Source organism: Linepithema humile, chromosome 2 (genome assembly GCF_040581485.1).
Source record: "Linepithema humile isolate Giens D197 chromosome 2, Lhum_UNIL_v1.0, whole genome shotgun sequence".
NCBI lineage: Eukaryota > Metazoa > Arthropoda > Insecta > Hymenoptera > Formicidae > Linepithema > Linepithema humile.
This window is the reverse complement of record NC_090129.1, coordinates 8,894,941-8,910,872: the sequence shown is the minus strand read 5'-3', so window position 1 is coordinate 8,910,872 and position 15,932 is coordinate 8,894,941. Positions and strand designations below refer to the sequence as shown.

General features: G+C 36.0%; 2 protein-coding genes across 7 annotated transcripts; both read left to right on the top strand.

Annotated features, from left to right (window-relative positions):
• The first annotated feature begins 65 nt into the window (after positions 1–65).
• LOC105679980 (chymotrypsin-2-like) lies at positions 66–3,650 on the top strand. 2 transcript variants are annotated; one of them, XM_012380346.2, is made up of 6 exons: positions 66–208; positions 587–749; positions 1,128–1,377; positions 1,587–1,724; positions 2,071–2,246; positions 3,510–3,650. In XM_012380346.2, the coding sequence occupies exons 1-5, from the start codon at positions 157–159 to the stop codon at positions 2,221–2,223; spliced, it is 756 nt and encodes a 251-aa protein (XP_012235769.1). In that variant the 5' UTR covers positions 66–156; the 3' UTR covers positions 2,224–2,246; positions 3,510–3,650. The 2 variants fall into 2 exon arrangements, with proteins under 2 accessions (XP_012235769.1, XP_067205151.1); XM_067349050.1 differs by lacking the exon at positions 3,510–3,650 and having other exon boundaries at positions 2,071–2,371.
• A 1,033-nt stretch (positions 3,651–4,683) lies between these two features.
• On the top strand, positions 4,684–15,628 carry LOC105679975 (tripartite motif-containing protein 2-like). Of its 5 annotated transcripts, none has more exons than XM_012380330.2 (12): positions 4,684–4,826; positions 5,951–6,136; positions 8,874–9,036; positions 9,119–9,292; positions 9,378–9,581; positions 9,884–10,132; positions 10,212–10,398; positions 10,917–11,353; positions 11,430–11,612; positions 11,687–11,794; positions 11,879–12,017; positions 12,354–15,628. In XM_012380330.2, the coding sequence occupies exons 2-12, from the start codon at positions 6,117–6,119 to the stop codon at positions 12,590–12,592; spliced, it is 2,103 nt and encodes a 700-aa protein (XP_012235753.1). In that variant the 5' UTR covers positions 4,684–4,826; positions 5,951–6,116; the 3' UTR covers positions 12,593–15,628. The 5 variants fall into 5 exon arrangements, with proteins under 5 accessions (XP_012235753.1, XP_012235755.1, XP_012235757.1 ...); XM_012380332.2 differs by having other exon boundaries at positions 4,685–4,826; positions 5,954–6,136; XM_012380334.2 differs by lacking the exons at positions 4,684–4,826; positions 5,951–6,136 and adding an exon at positions 7,557–8,194.
• Positions 15,629–15,932: the final 304 nt, after the last annotated feature.

The following is a 15,932-nucleotide window of genomic DNA, read 5'->3' as shown; positions in this document are numbered from 1 at the left end:
TAAATTTAAATGGCTGATATTTCCTTAATTGTTTAGTACAACGTATATAAGGATCGCAGGTAGACGAATGCTAAATTGGTGGTAAACTTCAAAACTTTGTGGAAAACAAACTCGAGAAACGTTTCGCTGTGGATCAATACTGTTGTTTAACTAAAAATGTTGTGGATATTTTATATCTTAAGTATTGTTGCAATACATGGAATTTCAGGTAAAAATGTTAAATATTATATATTTTATTCTATTATTTTATAAACCATTTGTAATACAATGTTGAATTTGAAATTAAGTTTATTAATTTATTATGTGACACAATTTATACTAAATACTTATTTCTAAAACACATAACACTATTTTTTTAATAGTATTTGAATTCAAACAATGATCTATTTAAATTATACAGAATAAATAGATACACAAGAGCTTATAACAGAAAGTGACTATATAACATTATTCTCTGAAAAATTAGCAAACAGTAATCATTTATTATTTGCAAAGATATATTAAACTTCAGAAAAAAATATTAATAACGAAAGATTCGTTGTTAAATAATCGTCTTGACATAAAGTAAGCTTCTGTAATGATACAGCTGATGAGTCATCCAATCATGGCCCGAAAATCGTGGGCGGTTCCTCTGCTACTGATGGACAATACCCTTATCAAGCGTCCCTTCGTTTGAATAATCGTCATTTCTGTGGTGGTTCTATCATAGATAAGCGATGGATTCTTACAGCTTCTCATTGTTTAACCGGGTATGTACTACCGTAATTGTTAAAAATTATTTTATATTTTTTTATTTTAATAATAATTTATAAACTATCTCTACAAAGGTTTATGAATTATGTTTTTAATTTATTCAAATTAGAAACAATTTATAACGAATTTTACAAATATTATCTTCTTGAAACTATTTCAATCAATAATTAATTTATGCTTATTTTATAATTATTTAACAGAAATGTTTTTGCTGTTACAAATATAATTAAAAGTACACATTGTTAAAAAACATAAAAAAGCTTTTCATTTGCTATAAGTATTGTATTTGTTTTCTATGTGGCAAAAGTTTGAGGTAAACTGTCTCTTTCATATGGCTGTATGTAAGAAATTATTTTATAATCTTCATCTAATAGATTTAATAATACGGCTATCTCCGTTGTACTGGGCTCGAACACTCTGAATAAAGGTGGTGACAGATACGCTTCAGTGAAAAGGTGGATACATCCCTACTATAGTCCCGCTTTCATCAGGAATGACATCGGATTAATCAAATTAGACAAAGACATTGTTTTTGGAGACAAAGTGAAACCAATTGCTCTGCCTAAGAAAAACTTCGAAAAATCTGATTATCCAGCGACGTTGTCTGGTTGGGGCACGACCAGTGTGAGTAGAAAGAAAACTATTGAATTATGCATTGATATGGAGATCATTGCTATGTGCATTGAATATTTATGACATTTTTGTTAACATTATATATCAAGGAATATTTCCATTCATTTTCTACGGATTTGAAACGTCCTGTATGCGGTACTTGTTAATGTGGATTAATTGCGCTCATTTTGATAATGATCGTATTGTGTGGGCCATTGCAGTATCCGGGGAACGCGCCAAATGAATTGCAGCACATTGAGCTCACGGTCATCGATCAAAAGCAGTGCCTAAGCGCCAGCTATCGAAACACCAACAGCAATATATGCACATTCAACAAACACGGCGAGGGTGCTTGTCACGTAAGTGTATTCTAGTCTAGTTGAGTATTCAGGAAGCGGCTTCTCTGCTATGAAGAGACAAACATTTCATATTGATCTCACAAACGTTGGCGAGATATGAAAATCTCACCAAAAAAATCTTTAATAATTAATTACATAACTTATTTCTAGATTATCTTAAATTCATACTTAAAAAAATCAAGGAAAGATAATTGCTTTATTTTAAAAGATACGTAAAGTTTACTGAACATGAAAATTTAATTGCAATATATTCCAATCATTTGAATTTAGTACACAAATGTTCGATAAAAGCGGATTAATCTAATGTTCAAGACATTGAATTAACTTAAATATATTGTTTATATAGGGCGATTCCGGTGGGCCTTTGGTAGCCGATGGTACGCAGATCGGCGTGGTGTCTTGGGGAGTACCATGCGCTAAAGGACACCCAGACGTATTCACACGAGTCTACTCTTACTTAAATTGGATCAAACGTATCAAAGAGGACAATTCCTTATAAGTGATTATAAGTAAATACTTCTTGTAAGTTGATAAGAAATCATCCAATTTTCCCGACAATAATAAATGCATTTTATCCTAAGATTTTACTGTTTCGCTAGAATAGATAGAACGTTAATTATTAAATAATAAAATTGATCTAAGATTTATTTCTAACGCAATACTTTCGATCTTTCCAAAGTAATTTGCGCATTTCTATTCATATGATAAATATATTATGCATATATAAATAAATAAATAAATTATGCATATTTTATACCATTTAAATTCCATTTAATGTGTATTTTATAGGAGCGAAAGAGAGCGCACAATATCAATAATGCAAATAATTAATAGAATTTTATTCAAATCAAAAACTAAAATAAAAATATTCAAATAATTATCAACTCTCTCGGTTAGAGCAATGTCCAGATGAAGGACACTCTCGTTAAACTCTGCAGTTGCTTGCTAAGAGAGAGACTAAACAAACGTGCTACGCCGGCCAGACATGTTTCGCAAAATCATTCTTATTTGCACAATTTTTTTTTAACTTGAAACCGTAATAATTTCTCAGCGGCTGGAACAATATGCAATAAGCGACAGAACTAAGAAACTGAGAAAAGGAGAATATAACACACATTATGCATGCTTTCTCCGACAATTTATTTAGATATTATTTAAACATACTAAACAAAATTAATTATTTAATACAAATTACGTAACGTTAGCAATGTTAAATTAATATTTTCAAATTTAAAAATATACAAGCTGTAACGAAAACGCTGCAATTGCCGTAAACTAATGCTAAATTATTTGTTCTTATATTAAAAATTATCATATATAAGCTTTTTTATACATATAAACTCTTAATTATATAACTATATTAACAAAAATATTAAATGACGAACGCATAAGAGCAGGGCATGAATTCACTCGTATATTCTATTCTGGTTCAAACAATAGGTCAGTAACACGATCTACATTAGTTGGATATTTTGCAATTGCACATAATTGGCATTAGCATAATTTCAACAATAGCAGACATTTAGTCGCGCCGAGTAGAATTAAACCCAGCTACGAGCACTGTAAAGATAAATCGTTTGCGCTAATGTAACGAAAATTATATATCACCTATGTCTTGTTTTACACCAGAAACTTAAAAAAAAATTTTTTTTTTCTATTTCACTCATATTATTTTAACAAAACTGCATGTATTAAATGAGATTTATTTGGAAGTAACTATGATTTCTCCTAATCCTTGTCGCATCCTAAAGCAAGCGTAACAATGATTCTTTAATGTCTTTTCAGTTAATGAAGAAATTTGTGAAGAAATTGCCTTCCGCCGCATTAAGTCATGCGCCGTTTCCCACCGATTAACGATCGGCGAATTTAAAGAACTAGCGCGAAATCCTGGCCGAAGATTTCGGTCAAGCTCCTAATGACCCAGTTTCAGCGGCGCATGCTCGACCGTTTGAGTGCATCCGACGTTGCTTCAAGGGTGAAAACGTCGCAGCACGTAGTTGTGCCAGCAGGTGGTAGCTTTCGCGCGCGGAATAAAAGTAAGGAGAAAAAAAGAAGAGCGCGTGTTCGCGACAGAGTACGATCGCGAAGTAAAGAAGAATGATGAACGATCATATCCTCGCGACGTCTCTTCGAGGAAGAGCTTTTGAAGATCGAGACTAACAATGCGGATTGTTGTAACCCTTCTATCAACCATGAAGCCTTGTGTCGTTGTTGGTCATCAATGTTCTTCTGGCACTGCAATAATCGGCTTAAACCGTTCACCCTCAATGTTCAAAAGAGGATCACTGCGAAATCATTCTCAGAAAATGGAAGGAATCTCAGGCAAGTCTCTTTAAATCATAAATGCCTTCATAAAAATTGTAATTGCTTATCATTTGTGAATAACGATTCATAGTTTATCAACTAGATATCACACAATTGCATGTCTACAGATGCTGCAATATAGAAGACTTACATCGTTATTATGCATTTTCAAAGTAAAGCATTTAAAGTCGAAACCTTATAATTTATCTGATCTTTGTGAATAATAAACAATTCATTTGCTCGCTATTCTCTTTCCAATTCTTGCTGAAACGTTTCTTTCCTTGCAGTGTGAAATGAACGCGAAACATGACGAAACCGACTCGCAGGCCGACTAGGATACGGAAGTGCTAATTCGCACGCTGCGACCGACCCGAATCGTCGACGACGGGCGCACCATGTCGTCTCCGCCGAGTCGAATAAATCGCGCGTCGCGCCCGCGCGCCGCGTGACCCAAATAGCGTGACACAAGCGCGTGCGCGCGACCCGCGCTCCCGAGGGTGTGTTTTCATCCCCGCTTCGCTTCCCCCGTCCGCAAAGAAGTCTCTCGTCATCATCTCCGTCGTCGTCATCGTGGCTGTCTTATAGTGCGAACCGCGAACAACTGGTGCTGTGACACCTGCTGTAATTCGAAAGATCGATATCCGCTCGTCCTTGCGCCGTCTTAAAGCGAAGGAAGGAGACCCACGGGCGCGAACATGCCCTCGACGGAACGGCGCTTCCTGTGACTTCGTCGATCCTTCCGTGGATCGCGTGTGATGTAGCGCTGCGGAGGAAACATCCATTTATTATAGATATTCAGTGAGTATTCGACGTGACCGGTGTCCGTCAGCCTGTTTTCGGCAAACTTGCCGAATTTTGTGAGTGTTACGTGTTTTGCGACCGCGCGCTTCGACGGTTTCACGTTCCGTCTGTTGCGACTCTGGCTCGCAATCGCGCGAAAGATGTTTCGGTTTCTTCCGATGGAGAGTTCGATGTAATTTGTGTGTGACGTGCGCGCGCGAAGTTATGAAATATTTTCGAGAGTGAAGAAATTTAACGAAGAAACCATTGAGTGAAAACGCAAAAACTTTGTCCCCACCATTTTTTTTATTTTGTCAAAAATAAAAGGGTTTAAAATGGTCAAAGAAGTGCTCTGGATAATGCGTATTGCATACGCTTTTTAAAAAGTCACTTTCTAATAATCTAATTATAAAGGAAACTCGTCATTTATTTACGTGAAGGAAAACCACATTATTCTAATTACAATCTTACAATTTCACATTATAATCATATATTTTTCTACAACTTTTCTTGCTTCAAAGCCTTGCAAGTAACCGCTTTTTATTTTGACCAAGGACAAATTTTTGTGTCTCAAAAAATTAGAAGGATTTAAATGTTATTCTTTGCGTTGTTTTCGTCGAGCGCGTAGATAAAATGCGAGAGTGTGTCAGGTGTCCGAAATTTTCGCGCATTCTAACTATTCATTGCTTTATCTATGACAGGCTCAGGGTTAATGCACCAACAAATGTGTTACCAGCGAGATAGTCTCTCGCATAAAGCACTGATATCGCGTTGATACGGTTTCTCAGTCTGCGACATGACAGCGCTTCCACTCGTTTCGTGATGTTTACTCGCGACTGTTTACGTTTCTTTCACACGTGAGCGCTACTTTGCATATCGAATCTCTACATGTTTTTTAATGAATATATATTTAGATTTGCATAAAATTTCCATTTTCGAAATATGTATATACGCCTATTAATTTTATTAATCGTTTTACGGCTCAATAAAGTGACAAAAGCACATTAAAAATTTTTTTTTAAATTATTTATCGAGGCACTCAAACGACTCATTACATAATAATGTAATATAGCTGTGTATGTAATTGATATAATTGCTTGCTTTTCGCAAGACAAATATTACATGAATTTTATCTTTTGCAGCAGACAGGTGGCCGCTATAGACATCAAAATAGCGAAAGGTCGCTACTTCATTTAAATAAGGAGCTGGATGAAAACATCATGACTATGTAAAGAAATACTTGGCTGAAAACAACAACTCGCATCGCGCTGAGATAATCAAAAATTTGCTATTATCAAAGAGAGCTTCATGAGCTGCTGCCCCTTCATGTAAGTATCATTTTACTTTTTCTTCGTGTGCAATATCTTTGCAAATATAATTATTATAAATTACACAGTATTTATGGTAATTGTATTTTACATATATATAATATTATCATTCTGCCTAATATTTTCTATGTTATTTTTAAAAAGATATCTCACACAGCATGTATATTCGGCGGACGTTCGGAAGACATTCCAAAGATATCCTCAGGATATCTTCTGGACATCTTTGGATATGTGCGCTATGTGGGGTTGTAGTATGTAAAATATTGTGTAATATCTTCTCATACATTTTTAGTTATATATTTTCGCTTTTCTTTTATCTTTAATAAGGAAAAGATATACCGAATCGTGACAGGTATTGCTATTCTCGGTTTACATGCATATTCACTCACACAAGATTACACCGCTACAGCATAACGTGCTGGTCGCTGCACCTTTCAGACGACTGCGCAGTAAAGAATTCACAGGTTTGCACGGCCGTGCTGCACGCGTGTTTCTTTATGCCGTCGCGTTCCACAGTGTTGTCTATCTCTCCCACGCTCTCCTACGCGATTCAACCTCGCCGCGAGTCTCCCTCGCACTCGTCCCTCTCGGCAGCAGCCCTCTTTCTCGCATCGTCGGCGCCGCGGCATCGCTAATCTTCAGGAGCGTACAAGCTGTTCAAGGACTTGTTTCCGTCTCCTTGAAGAAAGGAAATTGTACATTGCTAAATTTTCAATAATTCTTCTCCATTCGTATCTTGTTTGCATATGCGTTTAATATGTTTTGATTAAAATAGACGTCTATATGTTGATATATTCAAAGTTTTAACATGATTTTAAATCAAATGTTACTTTTGTTTTAGTTGCAGTTTCGTGTCTTCTTTCCCGGACTTTACTAAACTCTTCATTATTTTAACATAGTGATTTAACATAATGACAGTATATAGTCTGAAAGTCACGATTCAAAGTTACGATATATTATGCGCCGCCAAGTTTTCCTTGGCTGTTCTCTATTCATACCTGTTGGCATATATGTCTAATTAAAAATAGACGTCTATGTATTAATTATGTTCATACAGTACACGTTCTAGCATGGTTTCAACTGAAATATTCCTTTGTTTTAGTTGCAGTATCCACTTTTGCGAAACCATCCATTTTATAACATAATGACAGTATTCATAGGCTGAGGGGGAAACAAATTATGGTCATCGGAGACTCTCTGCGCTGCCTCGTCCCCGCGAAACGATCCCGGAATAAAATCACGGCGTCGGAATCACCCGCGCTTGCTACAGCGCTGCCGTCGGTGCCGGCTGCGACGGCCAGCCGCAGGCGACGAACGTGCGCAGCTGTATGTTGAATGTGAGTCGCTGCTGGCTGCGCTCCGCAGCTGATGCGGCTCGTCGTCCGTTCGCCGCCGTGTTGCTGCGCCGTGTGTTTTGTTTATAGAAAAATGCGCCGTATCGAAATTCGACGTTGCCCCGTTGCAATCGGTGATCCGTGTTAATTCCATGATCGACGTCGCGCCTGTGCATGTATCGCGCGATATTCCTCCCGCACGAAGCTTTCGGAAAATTCGGCGAGGAATCTCCGTCGCGAGAAAACCGTCGAGGCTGATCGGTGATGCGGCGCACGGAATCGGACGCGACGTCTGACATCGCTCTCTCCGTAAACGTACAGCGAACTCGCCGCACAATGGATCGTAAGGGGCGAAGGTAGACAAAGGGTCGCCGGACTCAAGTCGCTTCTCGCGGCCGCTGCGAATGGCTGTGTTACCAAGCGTCCCGGCGCGGCTGCATTTATTTATATGCACCCGAGACGTACGACCGCTGGCGTAAGAGATGCGTCGTCTGATCAAATGAATCTACACGCTTCCAACGAGGGCTTCTCGTCCGCGAAATCGAAGTTAAACCAGTGCACCGCGTAGGGTTTGTCCATCCGACGGCTTCCGTCGCGTTTACTTTCGCGAATTGTCCCTCGACTTCTCTAACGAGGGTGACGCGTTCGCGAGGGTTTCACGGAAAAGCGGAGCAGAATGCGCTTTGGTGTTTGGATTCTTCAGAGTTTCTAAGCAGAATTCGTAGTGAGTGATAGGGCTGCATGCACTAACGCGAGTGGTGAAGTGTGTGTTGAATAGAGCGGTGATATATCGGAATATAGCCATTATGGAAGCATTGCGTTTAGCTATACAGTGAGTGTCTCTTTTCGGCAGATGCACCCCGTGATAATCTATTCCTGTCACGCTTTGTTACATTAACATAATCGTAAAAAGAAATCGAGAAATTTTGATTTGTGTTTGTTTGTATTAATTGTATTGTATTTGCAGATATTTCTGTGGAAAATTATTTAAGTAAACTCTTGCTTGGTTTATCTCTAATAAAAATGTCTCAGAATTTTAGAGAACAATGAACTGTTAAACACATTAATCTCAATAATTACGAATTAGTCATCTTTTAATTGCAATAAATGTCTCTTTTACAGATCCATTTTTGTGCTTATTATATTCATATAAAGCTCAAAATTATTGCAAATAAATATTATGATTTTATTTGTAAAATATGTAAATTAGGAGAAATCTTTGGACTCATTTCTGTACAAAATATTTCAAAAGTTTTGATTGCAAGGAAACAGAATTATTTATCTTGATGACTATTATTTTTCTTTTTTTATATACTATATTTATTTAATACTATTTTTTATACTTTGCTACAATGTTTAGATTATTAATTTTAATGTATAAATTTTTTTCTTGTGTCTTTCAGGACGCGGCTCGGGGAGAGGATGGTCAGCATGAGCTCCATGCTTGTGGAGACAGTCAGCATAAATTATGAGGATTTTAATGAAAGTTTTTTAACTTGCGGCACCTGTCTCTGCGTTTACGATGGCAGTGAGCATACGCCTAAATTATTACCATGCTCACACACGGTATGATTCATGTGCAAATAAAATCTCTACGTGCATATATATTGCATGTATATTTTAATAATTTTACATCTGCTTGTTACAGGTATGTTTACATTGCTTAACAAGGATTGCTGCATCCCAAACACGAGAGACAGGAGCGTTTAGATGTCCCATTTGTAGAGAATTAATAACAATTCCTCGTGGGGGAGTACCAGCATTGCCTCCGAGCTTTCTCGTAAACCAGCTGTTGGATCTTATGTCCCGGCAAAGACGAGAGGTATAATTGTTATTCAACTAAGTTGATTCTTTCTTAGGTAAAATCGATCAGTATTGTAATGTCTACATGCCTATATCTATTGCAGGTCATCCCAAAGTGTTCAGTCCACATAAATCAGGAATTATTATTTTGTGAAACATGTGATACAGTGTTCTGTACAGTGTGCACTAGCGGCACACACGCGGGAACATCGCCTGGATGCACAGAACACACTATTATCCCTTTTAGTATTGCGATAAAAAGGATGTCCGAGATACTGCTTTACAAAGCTAACGAGTGTATATCCAAGGTGAAAACTAGTTCTTTCTTTTATTACAAGCATCACACTTCGTATATTTTTATAAGCTTTATATTTAATATTCCAAATTATCATCTCTGATATGAAAGAAGGCTATTTATATATCTTATCATAGAGTATCTTATCTGTTTTAAAACTTTCACAATCTTAAAACACGTATCTCAATAATTTATACACTATGATTTCATTTTCACGTATCGTTATATTCTGTGAAAGCGCTTTCAAATTAACGAAGCGATGGAGATGCGAAATGCGGCTTTACCCGCCATTGAGTTAAGAGTTACGTTTTTCAGTTAACACAGGCGCAAGATTCTGTAAGCACGGAGCTGCAGCGTTTGGAGGCTTCCACGGAGAGATGCTTGAATGCAGTAGACACAGAGTTCGCGGACATCATCTCGAAGATGGAGAGACGTCGGGCGGAATTGCAAGCTGCCGTAACTTCCGCCGCTCGCGACAAGAAGCACGTGCTGGAGGAGCAACATTCTCTTATCGAGGCGGAGAAGACCAAGGTGGAGAGAGAGTGCGAAGGATTGCAATATCAGGTAGAAAATAAACAAAGAGTAAAGATGTAGCTTTACATCTTGCGCGTGTCGCCTTACGCAGTATGATTCAATTTTGAAGGTCGAGGTGCGGAATATCACCCAACGTATAAACAGTCTATCGGATCAGCTCGACGCGGCGACCGCTCTCAGTGAACCCAAAGAAAATGCTTTTATCACGTTCGAGTTTAATCATAACGACGCTGTCTCCCATTTGGAGCAGGCACTGAGTAATTTAGGACGAGTACGTTCCAGTACAACGTTACCAGGTATTTTAAGGATTGATAATACAACAAAGTACTCGCTTTATTCGTTCGCTGTTTTACGCTAAATGAAATAATGTGTATTGAGATTAAATTTCGAATTTGTCATTACAATTGTATTCAATTACGTCAAAACAGGAAGTTATAAAATAATATTGTTATATATTACAGATTAAATCGATGAATTTTCTTGCATATTAATATTTTTATATTTGATATAACATAATATGCAAATTTTGTAACTAAAAACTCAATTTTGATTTTTTTACTGGACAAATTTTAATCTATATGTGTGGGATTTCTAGAATAAAAAAATGATAGCTATTTAATAATTTATTAATTGATAAAAAATAGAAAAAAATTGGCACGAGTCTATTTTACACAAGAGCGATATTGTACAAAAAAATTAATTTCAATGTATGTTGCAAGTCGTTCATGACTTTCCACTTTGTAATCTTTGCTATTTATTTAATATGGATATTTGAAGATTTTTATAATGCTTTATTTATGCATTTTACCGTCAGGTTTGTGCCGAGCCAGACTGAAAGATTTAGCGATCGTGAAATTGCAAACAATCGTTATCGTCGAAACGGTAGATTACCACGGCCATCCCCGAAACGTCGGCGGCGATCTCATCGGCGCTGAGTTGACACTGGCGGATAATATACATGCGGATAATCAAAGCGCTTCCATCGAGGCGGAAGTGAAAGATCTCGAGAACGGAACTTATGAAATTTACTTCCGGCCACCGACTGCAAACCGGTATATTTTGAAGATATCCGTGTTCGAACGACCTATAAAGGATTATCCGCTATTTTTCGACACGACGGAGCACAATGAACCCATTAAGATCTACGGAAGACGCGGTAATGGAAAAGACGAGTTCCACCAGCCAGTTTCGGTCGCGGTGGACGACGAAGGAATGATTTATATTTTAGATACTGGAAATTCTCGCATTAAGGTTCGTTTGGGAGAATACAATATTTTATATATTATAGAAAATATCCAAATTTCAACTTTTGCGTGTTGCTTTTCAGGTACTGAATTGTGATTTAGAGTTTCAAAGGCACATAAGCAATGAAGGCTTGGAAGGCCGCAGTTGTACGGGAATTGGTATCTCTCAACAGGGTCTCGTAGTCGTGAATTGGCGAACGCGAAAGATTACAGAAATGACTTTGATAGGCGATACAATCCGATCCTTTTCGCATAATGCATTTCAAGTGAGTAATTTTCAGTGCCTCTTATTGCAGAAAATTGATAATAGACGTAATGCTTAACTAACCTTACCTTTCAGGAACCCATAGATATTGCAGTGGACAAAAGTTATGGGCATATACTTGTCGCTGACAATGGCCAAAGCTGTGTATTCGTGTTTGACTCAGACGGCAAGATATTATTCCAGGTTTATTTTTATATATATTTATATGAAGTTTTATTGCAAGTTACTTCGTATGGTCTTTGTGTAGTCATCACGAAACATTAACAGGTTGGCAAGAGAGGCACGTTCAAGCTAATCAGTTCTGTGACTGTCGGTCCGGCCGGTGAGATTTTAGTTGCTGACAGTAGGATTCAAGTGTTTTCCGCGAAGGGAGATTTCTCCGAGGAAATCTATTCCGAGGGCAAAGGTGAATTTTAGTATCTCCATATAATTACTCATTTTTCTCTGAAATGCGCATATTATATCAAAGCACAAGATACTAGGAATATGCAAAAGTTTCCATCATTTTAAGATCATTTTCTTTATGAATATCTTATTAATGATACAGTATTTTTAGTCAAAATATTTTATCTGTCACTTTTTAAGCAAAAGATGGATACCGTGATGAAAGAAGTCTCTTTTGCATATCTCTAATATTTTGACATTTGTATAATCCGTTAATTTAATTTTTAAAAATTTCTCGAGATTTTTTTACGACATGACAAAGATAGACTATATATATGCTGAAATTTGTGTGCGGCAGGAAAAGGCACGTACGGAGGAATAGCGGTGGACGTGGATGGCAAAATAATCGGTACTCGCACGGACAAGGGTCGTAGCATAATACAAGTGTTGAAGCTAGGCGGAGGTAATATTTTAACCGAAATTGACTCTCACAGCTCGAAGCTGCGACGTCCGTCGGGCATAGCTGTGCTGCCGGACAATCATCTGGTGGTGGTGGACTTAGGTAATGATTGTATAAAAAAGTATAGATACTGGTAAGAAACCAGTTTTATTTGAGCATCAAAATTTCGGTTGCGGAGCGGGAAGAGAAACTCTATTGCGAAAATACCAAAACTGAATCTAATTTAAAATTATTTATTCAAACTTTTGTGGGATGTGTAGTTGTAACGTTACGTATTATATATTACGCGTGTAATACCTATGTTTTTATAAATTTTTATATATAGTTTAAAAAGTTATGATAAAACTTTACGTGGATTGAAATAATATCGGAAAGGAACTTGAGTTCGCGATATGAAGCAGTGAATAACGTATTACAATTTATGCTTTGCCATTTTCCATAAAGTGTGTTTAATTTTCTTGTTTTTTTTTTTTGTGTGTGTTCAATATTTCTTTTGTCTCTCGCGCAATACACGCGGGGATATAAAGTTTTTCGCCGTGAATAAGACAAAGTCATTTGAAATGCTCAGTACTTATTGTATGTATACCTTTTGTATTTTATGACTGTTTAAGTCGCCCCCGATTAATATTTAATCGTTTGAACGCGTAAAACAACTCTATTGTTACTGACTAACCTAGATACACCCACGAGCGGCGATTTCGTTCTATTCCAGTTTTGTTAAATTAAATTCGAAAGGTGCTTTTCTCTGATTCTGCGGTAAACACGCGTCTATATATGACAACAATTGGAAAAGTAAATTCTGTTTTACCTTACCATTATTTTTAATTAATATATTCATCGTATTTCAATGCCTGACTGTTTAATTTAACGCTTGATTTGTTTTCTCAAGGAGCGAATCATTGTTCATGGGTGTATAGTATTAATATATAGAAGTTGTACACTGCCGGTTCATATTCTTTTACATCTCTGTCATGATAGAGCGCAGAACTTTATATTACATAAAATAAAGCACACAATAGATTGCCTAAATATCATACTGTTGAAATCATACAAATTTTAATTAAATTCTAAACATTTCATTAATCATCATGAAACTTTGAATCAAATTTGAATTCAATTTATGTTTCCGATACTACTCTGCATTTATTAGTTATATTCATTCGACATCGCGTTTCTTACATTTGTTCATTTATATTACGCGATTTAAGAAAAACTAGTTTTTATTTCTGTTTTATCCTATTTTTTTTTAATGTGAAGCATTTATTAGCAGAATAAATTCGTAACAGTTTCTTGTTTTTTAACGAGAAATTTAAGTTATATTCACTTCGGCACTACGTGATGTTTTAATTAACTAAGTAAAGCATAAATTATAATTAGTGTAAGATAACTAGGCAGAAATAACTAGAAATATGTTAACATATTGTACATATATTTTTTCAGTATTATCATACATTTGATAGAATTGACATGGTTTGTTTATCTAGAGATATCTTCTAAATTTTGTATAAAACATTCTCTCGACAATGGCAATGCACTTCTCAGAAGGCCTAAAAATTATTTGTCACGATTGAATTATTTGCCGTTAAAAAGACGCTACATCCTGATTATTCCAAGTGAAAGTGACTTCATTGTTGAGACATGTATATTTTATAGTGTGTACATTATTAAAATTAAGTTACTGAATAAGCCACAAAAGACTGGCACAAACATTTCAACAACAGGATTTATTACATATTTTTTTTAAAGATACATCTGGAAAGATTTAACGCCCAAAAACTGAAAACTATGGTTGTAATCATGAAGTGTTAGTTATATCATCATAAATGCATATCTACTTATTCTTTGATACTTACTTCTTGAACGAGAGTGATAAACTTACACAAGTATAGCTTGCAATCTCTATTTTTTTAACTCCACGAAACAAGTTTTTTTCACACAATACTTATATTCGCATAACAATCAATTTTTAGAATAATTAACAGGCTTAATGTTTATATGCCATCTTATTTTTTTACAAGACTTATACAGCTGCATTTTCTAGAATTATTTCGCCATGTCAGTGTAGACGAGAGAGATCCTTGCCGTATCGCAAAAAAAAAAAAGAAAGAAATCATTCTTAGGACATGCGAATCAGATTGAAGCGAGCGGCTTCAGTTTGATGCAAATCGATGACTATGAGTTTCGCAATTTATATCTTCGTAGAGGATGCGAAGCGTTCAGTAACTCTTTTTGGACTGTATCGCGGATACGACATTCCTTATGAACTGCTTTGCAGAGTGATCTACAATAGACTACCTGTAACATAATCGTTGCATATTGCTTGTATCGATATGACGAGTCACTATAAAACGCATTATCACGTTACTTCTTAGCGAAAAGCGTAACAGTGCCTTTATTGAGAAGATATTACCAATACGGTTCACCATATGACGATTCATTAATACATTTCTTTGCTTCAAGCCGACTCGTATGTGCTTGATACTTTGATCGTGAAACATTTCTCGCCTGCATTTTCCTGGGAAACCATGGCATTCGATTATAATTAACGATCATGCCTTCCAGTCATACATGATCGACAAATATAAACGCGAGACCAACGAGGAAGCAAAATTATGAAAGTTCCAAACAAAACACAGGTGTTCATTTACATGTGACGTAATTTATCAAAGTATTAAAGTAAAAGCCCGTACGAGCTGCAGCGGATCGAGAATCAAATCACAATTTATGTCGCAATAGTCTGCGTTAATTGCGCAAACATATATTATATTTCAAAATTTTGTATTGCATTATTCAACATGTAATTAGTCATCAAAGAATAACGCTTTACAGGCTCAACTCCAACGTGAAAGTGTGTTACTTGTTTGAAAGTCTGATCGTTTAAGTTAAGCTCTTGATTTGTCACTATTATAATATTGCCTAAGTACCGAGCGCTACGTTAAATAGTATACTAATTGATTTAATATGTTTTCTTGCTCTTTTCCTTTACGTAGGAGTTTTTTTTTTTTCAGTCACCTATTGATATCGCGCAAGTTCAGACTGATATATATTTCCTGTTTGTATTTCTTGACATTGTTTAATCTAGTCATACGTCATTTATAACTGTAACACTTATGTATCATGACTCCTATCACGCTGTAACATAAAATACATTGTAAATAAATATATAAGCTTGATCCTTTGATATTTTTTATTAAAAAACGAATCGCTTGAAGACGCTACTTCCATATCGAAGACTGATGAAATTCAGTTCCATAACTTTTGAGTTTCTAGCTTATTAATTGTTTTAATTTTTAATATAATTTCTTTTAATTAACATGTGTGATTTAATTAAATAGAAATCATGTAAAATTGCACAATTTTATATAAAAAAAAAAAAATTATTTTGTTAGTAATAATATTGAGTCGTTGCATGTTAAACGTCAGATTTCTCTCTCTATCTCTCTCACGGTACGTCTTTTAGATACTCATAATTGTCGC